A 13,634-nucleotide genomic window follows, 5' to 3' on the forward strand; every position below is an offset into this window, starting at 1 on the left:
CTTTTTTTCCAGCTAACAATGGCTATGTACTGCGAAATGACTCACCTCCAACCCAACCCTACAGTCCTCTCCACCTACACCTCTGGAAGGCACACAGTGGGAACAGAAATGAATGCCAACAGACATTATGAGGGAGGCGGTCCGGCAGCCCGGGGTGGATTTGCGGATTTGGTGTATCCTCTCCTGACATCAGGTGACATTAGGGGTGGTGCACCCCTAATACTGCTGACTGAAACAAAAGTCTCAGTGATAGTCAGACAAAGTGTTCTCTAGATAATGAAAGAAGACTGAGAGACTGGTGGGAAAGGGGTCCAGCCCGCTGCTAATTTGCCCACCCCCTGATAGGCAGCCTTCTCAGAAAAAGGTGGAATTACACCTAAGAAGAATACAAGGCAGAAAGAGAGAATTAGTTTCCACTGGCATATGTTAATTTCCAGACAGGATAAGTATACCTTACACTCATTATCTCTGGTAGACATAATTTGCCTTTGAGTGTCAAGAATTTAGGAGATAAAATATTTTGTCCTAAAGAAATGCCTGTTTGGAGGGAGGCTCCAGGCTTCCAGACAGTGATTCCTGTTAATGGGGGTCAGAGGGCAGGGCTGAGCTGCAGGGGCTGCCACAGCAGTTCTCTCTGACCTGCCCTGGGGGGGGTCTGAGACGGAAGCGTGCACGTTGCGGCTGGTGGTGGGTGAGCAGTGGCTTGAGGCAATCCTGCTACCACTTTAGCCGGTGAACACCAAAGGGACCATATCACGCCTATCCTGGGGATGTCCTTTGTTGTGTGTGGTATTACATGCTTAATAGATGTCCAGGAAGTTAACTGCTTCCTTTATGAACTAATAATTATGAATAAAAAGTTACTCTTATACGTTTTTAAAATTCTGATATCATTTATTTATTGGCACAAAAATTATTCCGATACAGCATGGTGTCTAGACACGGCCAGACTTGGTACTTACCGTGTTTAGCTGAGTATTTACTTTGCTCAGAGTCCCCCACATGTACGAGACCATCCTGTGTTCAGCACCTCCGTGACACACGCCTGTTTGCCACGTCCCCGCTCAAAAGAGCGTTCAGTCCTCACTGAAGACACGGTGGAACCGAGGGGGAAGGCCACCCTCCTGCACCGTGACACCCCCGTCTGTGCGTGTGCCTGGAACACCCATGGCGGGTCTGAGACTGAAGCGTGCACGTCATAGCATCATGGCCGAAGACAGACCTTTCACCCATTTTGGCCCATCTGCAAATGCAGTTGCTGTGTCTGTGGACCAGTGAGGTAATGGGGTGGGTGAAAGTGATGATGTCGCTTCTCCCATTCTTTACAGTCCAGAGTCTAACACGCATCTCCCACGACCTGAGGCTTCCCGGCTGTGCCAAGCTGGCTGGATCTGTGCTGAGAAGAGCGACTGGCTGTTCTTCTGTCAGCAAACGCTTATGTGAGTTCTCTTGTGAGTTAAGTCAAAACCCGTATTTCTAAAGTTATATGTCTTCTGTTCCCCAAAATCAATGGCTTGATTTAGGCATTATATCGGTGTTCACTGTCCTGGGAACCAAATCAAGCCTATGTGTTTCTGACAATATATTCTTCAACAGCAGCTAGAAAGTTGGTTCAAGCCAACTTTTAATATACAGTAGTCCTTTTCATTTACATTTCAAAATATGTAACAAAGTGGAGCTTTCTGACCAAGGTTTCAGTTTAGTGGAAGCATAAACCAAAGTACAAAACTTCAAGAGAAACGCTGTGGGCACGTCTGGGCCTCCAGTTACCAGAAAGGACACCTAACAAGACAGAGAAGGGGTATATTTCAATAATTTGGGCATCTTCAAAGCTTTACAAAGATAAATCAAAATCGGAAAGACGGAAGTTTGACCGCCCCGGGCAGCCTCTGAGCTCCCCCGCAGGCAGCTAACTGTGTGGGGCACGGGCATCATTTCCAGCCACGCTCTGAGGCTGCCTTGGTCCCAGAAGGACACTGCTCCACACCCTTTCTCACAGCTTCTGCCTTTGAGCATGCCTTGGGCAATTAATCAAAGTGGACCCACGCTGTTCCTTGAAGCTGCGATCCAGGGTCACGATTGTCTTTTCATCTCCTCTGCCACTGCTCTGGCTTCCTTCCCTTTGCCCTTCTTGTATCTGAGCTGACAGCAAAAATCCAAAAGAGGGCCTCCCCTGGTGGCACAGCGGTTGAGCTCTGGGCTGCAAAGCTGCCCGCAGCCTCTGCAGCGCTGGTTTGATCCCTGGCCACCGGCGAGGGTCCCACATGGCGTGCAGACCTCTCCTGCCGTGCCCACTGCTCCCCTCAGCAGTGTATTTCGTCGCTCTGCTGTTCTGTTCCCCACTCTGGCTCTGGTGAATTCTCTTGCCCTCCCGTGCTTCTGACTGTACCCAGTGCTTGTATAAATAAATAAATAAATCAATCTTTAAAAAAAAAAAAAAAATCCAAAAGACCCCCCTCCCCACAGGTGAGGGTGTCTCCCCTACTCTTTCAAAACTTTTAAAAATATAATTTTAGTTTATCTCCATGTTTGCCCTATAAATATGTATCAATATTTAAAAATTTTCTGCTGTCTAGGACAAGGAACACATGAGTAAATAAAACTTTTAGAAAGATTTGAAACGATGATTATGGGTCACCCCAAATCTTCTCTGACCCTGTAACTAGGGTGTAGGGAGGGGTCCCGACAGACTCCTGCTTACCATCCGATGTAGCACTGACACAGGTTCTCGTGGGATGTTGCTTGTTTGATGAGCAGCTCAACTTGTGTGGGGACGTCCAGAGTTTCATCATGAGAGAAGTCCCGACCTAGGACAGGAGAGATGAAACATTTATGCTGCACCTGGTTACAACAGCCCTCTTCCCTCTGGCTTAAAGCCACTGCAGCCCAGATCAGTTCCTCCTCACGCGTCTGGACGCTGTATGTAGCTGACCTCATTCACTCCGGGTGACCTGAATAAACACCAGTCTCCTCCTAATACAGTCTGGGTTTGCGGAGGATAAAGTCCTGCGGTGGCTGAGTTCAGGAGGGGGGAGAGCTGGTTGGTGGCCTCTGAGAGGTCCTTCCTTCCTCTGTCCCAAAGCAGTCCTTGAGTCAGGCACATGGGTGAGAAACCTGCTGTCTTTTTTTTTTTTTTTTTAAAGATTTATTTATGCATACAAGAGCTGGGGCACAGGCCAGAGATGCAGGTGTGTTTGTGTGTGTGTGACAGGATCCACCAGAGACAGGGTGTGGAGCAGAACAGGCAGACTGACTGAAACACATTGCTGAGGGGAGCAGCAGGAGAGACAGGAGAGGTCTGCTTCGCCATGTGGGTTTCTCCCTGGCTGGCCGGGGATTGAACTCATGCTGCAGAGGCTGCGGATTGCTTCGTATTGCGGCTGGTTAACCCCTTGCACCACCAAGGAGGCAGAAATCTGCTGTCTTAACTCTCCATTTAACAGCCTCCATTCGGAGTTCCATGGGCAGCTGGTTAAGATGCGCACAGGCCCTGAGCACTGCCTGCTGGCTCATGCTTTTTGGCAACCGGCCTTTCCCTCTCCACATGGACCATTTCAAGCCCCTGCCCCAGCTGTCCACACCTATCCACTGGCTTCCCGCCTCAGCAGCCCCGGCCTCTATCTCACTGCGTTTGACCCCTGCTATGGCTTTGAGCAAGCAGAGCCCTGCCCCTCAGCTGGCCGCTGAGTTTACCTGCACTTTGGGCCCCATCACCTGCTTTTCCAGGTGCCTAGAGTGATGATTCCCCTTCCGCTCACTCAGGTCTTGGAACTGCCTCTCACCTGCCCCCTTTCTCACTGTTTTTAAACAGGTTCCTGTTTCTCACTGCAGTGTAGTGATTTACAAGAAATAGAGTTTGGTCTTTCAAATAACTAGATTCCTCATATATATTTGGTCTTAATCCACAGTTCTAGCACACAGCTCTCATAAAGCCTTGAGATTTCCTAACATTGACAATGATCAGGGGTCTTGCTATGCTGATGATGTTTTGGGGGTTGGTAGCCAGGAGGACTAACCAGGTGTTTAGAGGCTTAGAACTTGCAGCCCCACCCCACACCCACAGGGAGGGGAGGGGATGGTGGTTGAGTTCAACTGCCAACGGCAGTAACCAGCTGAGCCTCTGTAAGGAAGCCTTTTTAACAGTCCAAAAGGAGGCGCTCTGGAGAGCTTCAGGTGGGGGAACCAGAACACTTCTTCCATTCCACCTCGCTGGACCCCGAGTTCTACAAGGGCAGAAGCTCCTTTGTTCGGCGCCTGCCCCTGTGCCTCTTCACGTGGCTGTCACTCAGGACCCTTTGTAATAAGTGAGTGAGCTACAGTCAGGGCAGCACAAGTGACAAGCTATCAACACAACTGTTACAATTCAGAACAGAGAAATTCAAGCCATTTCTGATTAGCCAAGCTCAACTACTCAAAAGTCCATTTTTACTTAAAAAAAAAAAAAACAGTTATCTAGTGAGTAAACAGACTTCCTCAGTTCTGCGAGCCCGTCTAGCGAATCAGTGGAAGCTGAGGACAGGTCCTGGGATTTATAGTAGGTCTGGCAGCAGCAGAGAGTCTGGGCTTGCATGGGCACCCGAAGTCTGAGGGGCTGTGGGGACATCTGGTCTGTAGCCAGTTGGTCAAAGTGCAGGTGACTGCTTGGGGCTCGCCACCCGAATCTGAAATGGAGGGTGGTCTTGGGAGACGGAGCTTCCACCTGGGCCCCCGTGCAGTGTGGGTGCTGAGTTGAGCTCTTGAGTGCTCTGCTGTGTCCCGGCATTACTTGGTGCGGGGAGGCCTTACTCAAATATCTCTCCCTCCCCCCCGGGGGCTGCCAGGCTCACAGCCGCTCTGAGGGGCCCCACGATTTTCCCCCTCCCTTCACCAATCCTTTTGATTTTGCCTCCTAACGATGTCTGGACTCTGTCTGGCCTGAAGGAGGACGGCAGCGGCAACCTGGGCTCAATTCCACGTCCACACATGGCCAGAGAGCGGCATTCACATGACAGCCCAGGCGTCACAGCCCTCCCCTCCCCGCTGAAAACCCTTCAGTGGATTCCCGCTGCCCATTGGGGACAGGACGAAACACAAGGGCCGGCACGATCTGGGCGCAGCATGCTCAGCGTCAGAACATTCCGTGCTGCCCTCCTCCCATCTTCCTCCCAGGCAGCCAGACGCGGAGGGCAGGTCTGCTTCTGGATCTCTTACCAGACCCCCTCCTGCAGAAGGAGGAGGGTGCCTCTTTTGGATTTTAGCTCATGGGCCGTTTGCTCAGGGAAGCTTAATTTCTCCTGTTAATGGGTCACAGCCCACAGTCCCTCTCTCCCACCTGACAGTGTCCTTCTTAGGTTCTAAGCTCTATGAGGCAGGGAACTGTTTCTACTGATACCGTCTCCTCAGCATCGAGGACTTGTAGGTGCCCAACAAATACACTGTGACTACGAGACTTAGGGGCCGGGACCCACGTGTCATTGGTTCTCACCACCCACTGAGAGGCATATGCGTCATCTTCCAGATGAAGGGACGGGGCCCAGGGGCACCCAGAAAGCGGTGGGGCTGGGGTCTTTGGCTTCCCTGACTCCTGCCCTCCACGTCACACTGTTTGGTCAATGGGACATGTCTCCTCCTCAGCAGGGTGCGTTTCCCACTTCCATGCTCTCCCTTACAGCTATCAAAATGCAGAGAAGGGATGGTCAGATTCGCTCTAGTATCAAGCCAGGCAGAGAAAAAAAGTTTGACTGACTTTGGACTCAACAGAACTTAATTCTGTTAAAATGAGATTAAATTTACATTAGGGAAAGTTACTGTTGGTCATCAGACAGAGAACCAGAGACGGTCCTCCACTTATGGCCAGCGTTCAGGCCCCAGAGTCAAACTCTAGGTACCAAGGCCACCGGAAATGGGCTGGACCCCACCCAAGAAGAGGAAAGTCTCTCAGATGTTAAGTTCTTTTTGAACAGACACACACACATACTCACCAGTGAGCTTATCTCGAACCCTGTTAATAATCTGAATAGCTTTCTTATTTAGGGCCTCGGGCTTCACCAAACCGTCTCCAACTGAAATACACAACAGCAGAAATGACAGTAAAAACCATTTCGGGGCCACAGGTTCAACAGAGGCCACCGTGTCTCTCCAGTGTTCACTTTGCAAGTATTGAGCAAGACTGCTCTGGGTCACCTTTGTCCTCAGAATACAATGAGAAATTCACAGAACATTTCTGCTCAAAGATGGTTTTGTTAACTCATCTTATTGCCCCACTCATGATATAACACAGCTGCAACTTTCTTAATGAGCTAGTCATTGGTGCAATTCCTCAGGGCTGGACTTACTGAAAGAATGAATCGATTCTGGCACTGTGGTCCCTGTTTTCTTATGGGCTGGTTCCCCAAGTTCCACACCATCCAAAATTTCTGGGAAGAAAAAAAAATCAGTTAGCAGAACCTTCAAACACTATGATGTCACTGTTCCAGAGCCTGGCTGATTCCTGATGTCCCACTACATCCCCTTAGCCCTTGCTCCCTCCCCCCAAGGGGCAAGAGAGAGGGAGCCTTCTTCTTCACATACTTAGAAGTTTTTAAATCTGCAAAACCATTTTCAAATGTGTCACTGTTATTACTATTACTGAAGAAAATGGTGCTCATTAGAAATGAAGCACAGATTTTCACTTGAGCAAACAGCATTAATAAAAAGCTCCAACACAGAGAACAGGAGCACGTCATAGGCCTGGCGATAAAATGCATGTGCTGAGACAGAAACTTGACATTAGCAAAGAAAGCCGGCTTCGAGACAGCTCACATGTGCCTGTTTTTTCTTGGAAGAATTTAGATGTCAATTTTGGCAGGAAAGTCCTCAGACTTTAGGGTCAACCTTCAGAGTCTAGACTGAATTATGATGTTATTACACTGTCAATCTTAAAATGAAGCTAAAGATAATAATACTTGTACTAATGACCCCCTGGAAGTTAACTGTTAAGTCCCATAAACCAATGAGCATGGCTGTGGTGCCACTAGGACTGGCTTTGCTAACCCTTGCACTTGCCAGGCAGCTTTAGGGTCACCCAATAATGTGGCTCAGTGAGGTGACCCTGAGAGATAAGCCAACAAGTTTCACATATTTGGGACGAGCCCATCACTCCACAAGGGACCCCAGAGACCGGGCAATCCAGGCATTCACACCTCCTGCCCCTGTGTCCAGGGGAGAGTCCACGCATGTTCACAGGTGACACTACAACCGAGGGCCTCAATTTCCCCCTAAAACAGCCTTTTCCCTTTTACTTATCCAGACCCTTCCATCTAGTAAGGCTCAACTTAAATCCCACCAACCCCAGAGCTCCCTTACGCCCTGCAGCTCAGAGCTGCTTCTTCTGAAGTCCCACAGCCCTTCTACTTCAAACCAAGCCAGGCGGTGTTTGTTGACACCCCGGAATGCTCTGCTCTTCCACTATTTCATCTATATTTTGGTTAATTCTGTAATACCATCTCGGCAGCTCACATTTTCGTTTTAAACCCTAAATATTATTTGGCTTATTAGCTAAGCAACTATGAAAAAATATGTCATGACTTTTCTGACAAACCAATAGTTGCAAATGTGGCAAATGTTTTATAAATATATTTGTAGAGAATATTTATTTTTCACACTCCAACAGCATTTCCCAGTGTGAACTATGTAGGAAAAAGGGGTGCTAAGGGGTAGGTAGACAAGGGGAGGGTTACGCAAGTTAAAGAGTTTCACTCTAGACCTGAGCATGTCTCATGCAGAAGCCCCGTTCTGGCTTCTGGAGCAATGTCACCTTGCAGAGGCCTGTCTGCAGCCTGCACCCTTGGAAGCCATGTTTCCTGCGGCTTCACAGCTCCTCAGGGGGCACATCAACAATTGCTGCTCCTTCCATAGTCCCAGCTATTCTGAGCTGTTACAGTGTTTTGGGAGCAAGGTGATGTAGCTAATGATTGCCTCAATTTAGACACCAAATGCTGGTAAATATTCAGACATACTTTTAATTGTGTATTTATAGCTAAAGATCAGATAGTTCGATAAAACTTTCTAAACTCTAGGTGCCCACGTCATCCTGAGAGGCATTAAAAAAAAAGCATATATTACTGCTCAGCAGCTATTTCTAGACTAAGTTTATAAAGTGAAATAAATAAATGCCTATTAGGTGATAGTTTAGCAGTGATAGAGTCTGCAAAATCTCCAGAAATACAATGCTGCTTCTCCTATTCAGCATCCATTACTACTGTAAATCACGTACCTGACGACAATAGCAAAGCTCTCCCTATTCTAGAAACACTCTGGACAGTTGGGGACAGAGCTCACGATCACCCACAGGGTGCACCCACCTACTGACTGGCCAGCGGAGTAGGAATCTGTCCGTGTTCGGGATCGTTTATTGCCTTTGGTGTTTGCTAGGGAAAAAAATCGAGGGAGATTAAACAGTGCTTCAAACTTTGACTTGAAAGAAACTGGATGGATGAGACACTTTCTTACAATTAGAGAAATATTTTTCCAATGCCTGTAACTCCTAGGACCGAAACCATGAGGTACTACTCTTCAGGAGAGAGAGGGTGGATGTCCTGTGGGCATCCAATCCCAAGGGACATGCTAAATGGCTGAGTTGGATTTAGACAACGAACCAAGAAGACACAGGTGAAAATATGACTCATCACAGTGGACTAGACACTTCCTGTTTGTAAGCACTTTCTAAGGAGGCAGGAACACAGGGTAGAGTGAGATATTGCTGGCCCAAACTACAACTGTTTGCATCCCTATCAAATTCTAGCTTTTTTCCCTATATGAAGTACCCCCCACAAGCCCTCTCCCCACAAACCACAAAGGTACTTAATTTATCCTGAAAAATATTAATATCTAAACTGATGAGTGGCATTTTGGGCACTAATTAATAAAAGTACCTGAAATTCATTTCTAGCCACCAGAGCTGCTTTGTGTAATGCAATAGCTTGGCACTGTAGCCCAGGCTCCAGGCTTGAAGGGGAACGGTTAGTGTCTCAGATAGTCCTAACTTGGGAGGGGCCAACTCTGCTCCAAGCACTCGCTAGCACTCACTGTCCATCAGCCTCCAGTTCAGCAAGGGGTCGTAGACAAAGGCTTCCAGCACAGCCATGACACTGTCCTTGTGCTCTCGAAGCACTTCCATGACGGTGTGGCATGTGATTCTGTAGTTGCCATCCAGACCGGTCACCTGCAGAAGGGCCAGAGCTCCTCAGAGAGGAGTCACCCACACTGGCCTTGCGGCCTCACCACCAACAGTAATTCAAATGCATCAGCCCACTCAGAGAGCAGACACCGCCCCCTGCTGAGGTATCAGGCCTCCAACATCTTGGCAGCAAGGGGTGAGATCAGGGGTGTGACTCACATGAAGGCCTGACGGGAAGGATTTTCAAAGACCGATCATTATCAATAGAATGGACACTCCCAGAACAAACATGAGCCTTCAGGGTACTCATATGATCTATAAGCAAGTCTGTCCTCATAAAGGGTGGTGACTGTGTTGGCCCCATTCTAAAGCAGCTCATTCCCAATCTTCACTCACCTCCATAGCATTGGTCAACATTCTCGTTAGTCTAAACGGAATCTTCTCTGGGAACTTCTCTCTGGTCATGGCAACCTACAGGGCAATAAAGGGAGAACAGCCAAGCTCCCATTGGAGCGTTTCCTTAAGCCAAAGCTGGTGAAGGCAGGGGGCTTCCTCTGCAAAGCACCTGCACTGCTTCCAATTAGAGCAGAGAAATGAAGCTGCTTGAGTTTAGTGAGGGGAGAGGAAAGTGGCCTTGTGGGAGGGTGAGCTCTATGTGGCATCCAGAACCTGTGCTCACCTCAAAGCAGTCCCCAAAGTCAATGTGCAGGATCTTCCCACTCAGCCGGTCCAGCATCAGGTTAGATGGGTGCCTTTGGGAAACAGGAGCGAGACCAGGCAGGGGTCAAGAGAGCAGCCCCAGGAATACATCAACAAGCCCTCAGGCTGGCCCCTGCCCTCACCTGAGCTGTAAATCAAATTCCACTGGATGCAGCCTGCATTTGTTTTGTCTCAGGCCCCGCTTGTGTGGCGACAACAGATGAGCCTCTGTGTCAGAAATTATACAGCTAGCAGAGCCTGAAGTATTAATTATCTGGCCCTTTAGAGAAAAGTTTGCTGACCCCTGCTCTAGGCCTGAAAAGATTTACTGTGTGAATCAGAGTTGCCCCAAGAACCATGAAAATTCACTGTCCTGAGGTCCCTGGCATCTCGGGGTGACGGGTGCTCCAGCCACCACTCCCCCTCTCATAGGCCTGTCTCCCTGAGGCCCAAGCCGTACCAGACACATCAGCTGGTTTTTGTCAACAGATATTTTGCTAGTTTTTTGTGGGGTAAAATGATTTCTGCTATCAAATAACTGCATGAGACACAGTCCTGGGAGAGGAACAGCAGTCACCAGAGAGTTTGTTTTTTTAAAGTTCCAATGCATTGATTTTCAGACATTCTTAAGCTACTTTTTCAGTTGGTACATTTAGATGACCTTAATTATGCAGAAATATCAGGAGGATCCACTGGTTTTCAGTTATGGCAACAGAATGACCTACCTTTGCATAGTGGTGATTGAGAAACCTTTATTAAGTCAATCAGATTTAATATTTTAAACCAAACCATGGAGAAACCAAACCATGGAGAAAGCAGTACCCTCAAACTATGTTTTTTCTCCTTAGTTTGATTCTGCTGACATGAATAATAAAGAGGGTGCTAAGACCAAAGCTGCAGAAGAAGCCTAATGTACAAACTACAAATGTTTACCAAATGGTCATAAACCTCACTGGAAAACAAAATGGAAACTATTCCCACCAACGGATAGAAAGAATAAATTCACTCACCTGTCACCCAGGCCCAAAATATACCCAACCATGGACATGACTGCCAAGGAACGGGTGTAATTGGTTCTTCGGTCAAACCACACCTGGAACGACACAGGCACAAGCGTGAGCTGATGCTCTGGAAACCGGTTTCTGACATTACCACATCCCAACGAGCTCTTTTCCTCTATCAAGAGCCCACGAAGATGTACAATGGGATAAAGATCTCATTCGGTGACAGTAATAAATCCCACTTGGAGTAAGATTCGCTGAAGATGTGCAGAGCTTAGAAGAGTAAGGGAGGCCCATTTGCTTAGGAGTGGAAAGTCCTGAGTATTTGAAAATATCCACTGAAGATGAAAAGATGTAATATGTACCCAAATGAATTACACTTAATGTAATTCCAATAAAACTTTAGAGGCACTTTCTCCTGGGGGACCTTGACAAACTGAGCCCCAAATTTGTTAGGTGTAGGTGTAGATTAGGTGGCCTGAAATAAAGCAAACTATGAAAAGAGCCAATGAGAAGAGACTTGTGGTAATGATGGTTCTTGGGGGAAAACAGGCAGGAAGATCAAGGAAAAAGAATGGAAGCCCTTGGGCATGTGGGAGTTTAGGGTACAAGAAAAATGGACTCTGACAGCAGGGCGGGGATAGATTACTTGGCAAACACTGTGGTGATGTCTAATCATCTTAAAAACATAAAATTTATATCTGAATCTTAAATTCCAAAGTGAGTTAAGGATTTAACTGTAAAACAAGTCTTATAATTAACATAAGGATATATATGTAAAAAGATACATAATCTTCAGGTAGAAAAAAAATCAAAGGTGAAAAATTTTAAATCTGATAACTTCTAACTTTAAAAACTTTAAAACCAAAACTTCTAAAACAAAACACACCATTAAAATGTACAAAACCACACAAGCAGGAAATTTACAGCACGTCATGAAAAAGATTTAACATCTTCAATGCACAGAGCCCAAGCTGGTGCGGGGCCCAGTGGCTGCACGGCTCACCCAGCGAGTCTCAGCCATGAGGGGCTGGCCCTGCAGCTGATCGTAAGGAGGATGGGCACAGCAAACAAGGCCACCCCCTTCGAGGGCGAGTGCACTGGCCAGTGTGGGGCCGTACCTCAGAGCTGGGGCTTTTCAGCCACAGCAGCTTGGCCAGGTCATCCCCTGCCGTGTTATTGACAGCGTGCTCGAACACCTCCACCTTCTGCATCAGAGTCAAGTGGTCGTAGTCGGGCGCCATCTGCAAGGAAACAACCAGCCTGAGATGCAGTGGCAACAAGCTCAGGACCAGCCAGAGGGGGAGTCTAACTTCACCAGCATAGCCAAGGGGAGAAGCGGACTGAGAACGAGGCAATGGAAGCGCCCGCTCTAACAAGTGACCACAGGAAAGTCCAGGGCTGGGGGCAAACCTTAGGCCTCACCTCAGTACAGGCCCATCCCCGTGAACGAGGGTTCAAATGGGTGTTAGAGACCCCTTATAATCTCCACATCTACAAGACATCATTTCCCCACGAGGTAGGGGTGATTAAAGCTTAATTTCTGGGCTTTCTGTTTCTTAGAGGTCACCTGCTTTAGGACTCACGGCACTAGCGACTTCCCGGTAACAAGCACATGCAGAAAGGTGTGTAGAAAGGTAACTCCGTGAGCCCGGCGCGTGTCCTGAGACGTGAAAGCATCAGTCAGGCAGCCCCATCACTTACCCGCAACATGATGCGGTGCTCGATGTTGAGAAGGATCTTCTTTTTCTCCCTGTAGTCCCGGATGAGGGCGTGCAGTGTGTCGCAGTGGGGGACCCAGCCGATGAGGCCCGAGTTGGTGGACAAAGGGATCACGGCGTACCTCTGGATGCTGTGCCCACGGGGAAGCAGGTTAGCGGGCGGCAGGCAGAGTGCACCTGGACCCTCTCGTGCACACTAGCTTTACGATCCTCCCAGCGAGGGGCTGCTGTCACCGTGTAAAGCGTCTCGGCCTGCCTAACAAACTCACTGCTGTGGGGGAACAATCCCATGAGCATTTCCAAGCCTAAAATAAGCAACGTGATATTCACGTTCTTAATAGAGAGGGGGTGAGCGGGGAGTCTGGCTGGACTGAAATCCCATGGTCACATCCGATCTGCGGCATCTCCAGCCTAAGGACCACTGGGGATCCTGGAGGCTGCTAAAGGCATTTCCCAGCGCGAGTATCTAAAAAGCCAGAATCCCCCATGTATGACACCTTGGCTATGAGGATTTCCTGGCAGGCACACAATTTTCTGCCTCACCTCACAGAGGTGCGCAGCCACACGGGTATACGGTGGCGGGAGGAAAAGCCTGAGCATGTCCAGGGCGCGCTGCTCTCACGCCCACCAGTACCTGAGGTTTTTCCGCAGAGATGTGGGGTCGTTGGCCAGGAGGGTGTTCACCAGGCCGAAGAGCTGCATCACTCGCTCATCCTGTCGCAGGTCCTCGTGGCCCTTCAGGAGGAAAACGAACTCGTGCCCGTTGCTGCCTGCAGGGAACGGCGGGAGCAGTCAGTGCAGGCCCGGAGGCCCTGACCCTCTGTCGTCAGACCACCCCTGCCTTCAGGAGATCCTGCATCTCCTCTAGCCCATCAGCCACGCTTCTCTGCAAGGAGAAAAAACACTGCCGAGAACGGAGGGGAAGAGCGGCTGCTTCTGACGGCCCCCCAGTGAGAAGTTGCTCAAATTAAAAATGAAATAAAATGTAACAAGGAACAAGTAGGGTAAGTGAAGTGGTCAGGCTCCCTCCTACCACCCCCACCGCCTTCCCATCGCTAGCTTCTATGGCCATCACCC

The 13,634-nt window shown here is 48.7% G+C and overlaps 1 protein-coding gene across 1 annotated transcript in view; it reads right to left on the reverse strand.

The window, feature by feature from the left end:
* Positions 1 to 2,697: 2,697 nt before the first annotated feature.
* The window catches only part of MTOR (mechanistic target of rapamycin kinase), a gene marked incomplete at both ends in the record, with an annotated part of 104,939 nt that continues 94,002 nt past the window's right edge, over positions 2,698 to 13,634 (reverse strand). The window contains 11 exons of the mRNA XM_084244066.1: positions 2,698 to 2,807; positions 5,961 to 6,041; positions 6,315 to 6,395; positions 8,322 to 8,387; positions 9,046 to 9,181; positions 9,533 to 9,607; positions 9,816 to 9,888; positions 10,846 to 10,928; positions 11,958 to 12,080; positions 12,541 to 12,688; positions 13,192 to 13,327. Of these exons, the coding sequence (XP_084100192.1) occupies positions 2,698 to 2,807; positions 5,961 to 6,041; positions 6,315 to 6,395; positions 8,322 to 8,387; positions 9,046 to 9,181; positions 9,533 to 9,607; positions 9,816 to 9,888; positions 10,846 to 10,928; positions 11,958 to 12,080; positions 12,541 to 12,688; positions 13,192 to 13,327 (1,112 nt within the window). The remainder of the gene's footprint in view (positions 2,808 to 5,960; positions 6,042 to 6,314; positions 6,396 to 8,321; positions 8,388 to 9,045; positions 9,182 to 9,532; positions 9,608 to 9,815; positions 9,889 to 10,845; positions 10,929 to 11,957; positions 12,081 to 12,540; positions 12,689 to 13,191; positions 13,328 to 13,634) is intronic.

Source organism: Talpa europaea (genome assembly GCF_964194135.1).
Source record: "Talpa europaea genome assembly, chromosome: 9".
NCBI classification, from domain to species: Eukaryota; Metazoa; Chordata; class Mammalia; order Eulipotyphla; family Talpidae; genus Talpa; species Talpa europaea.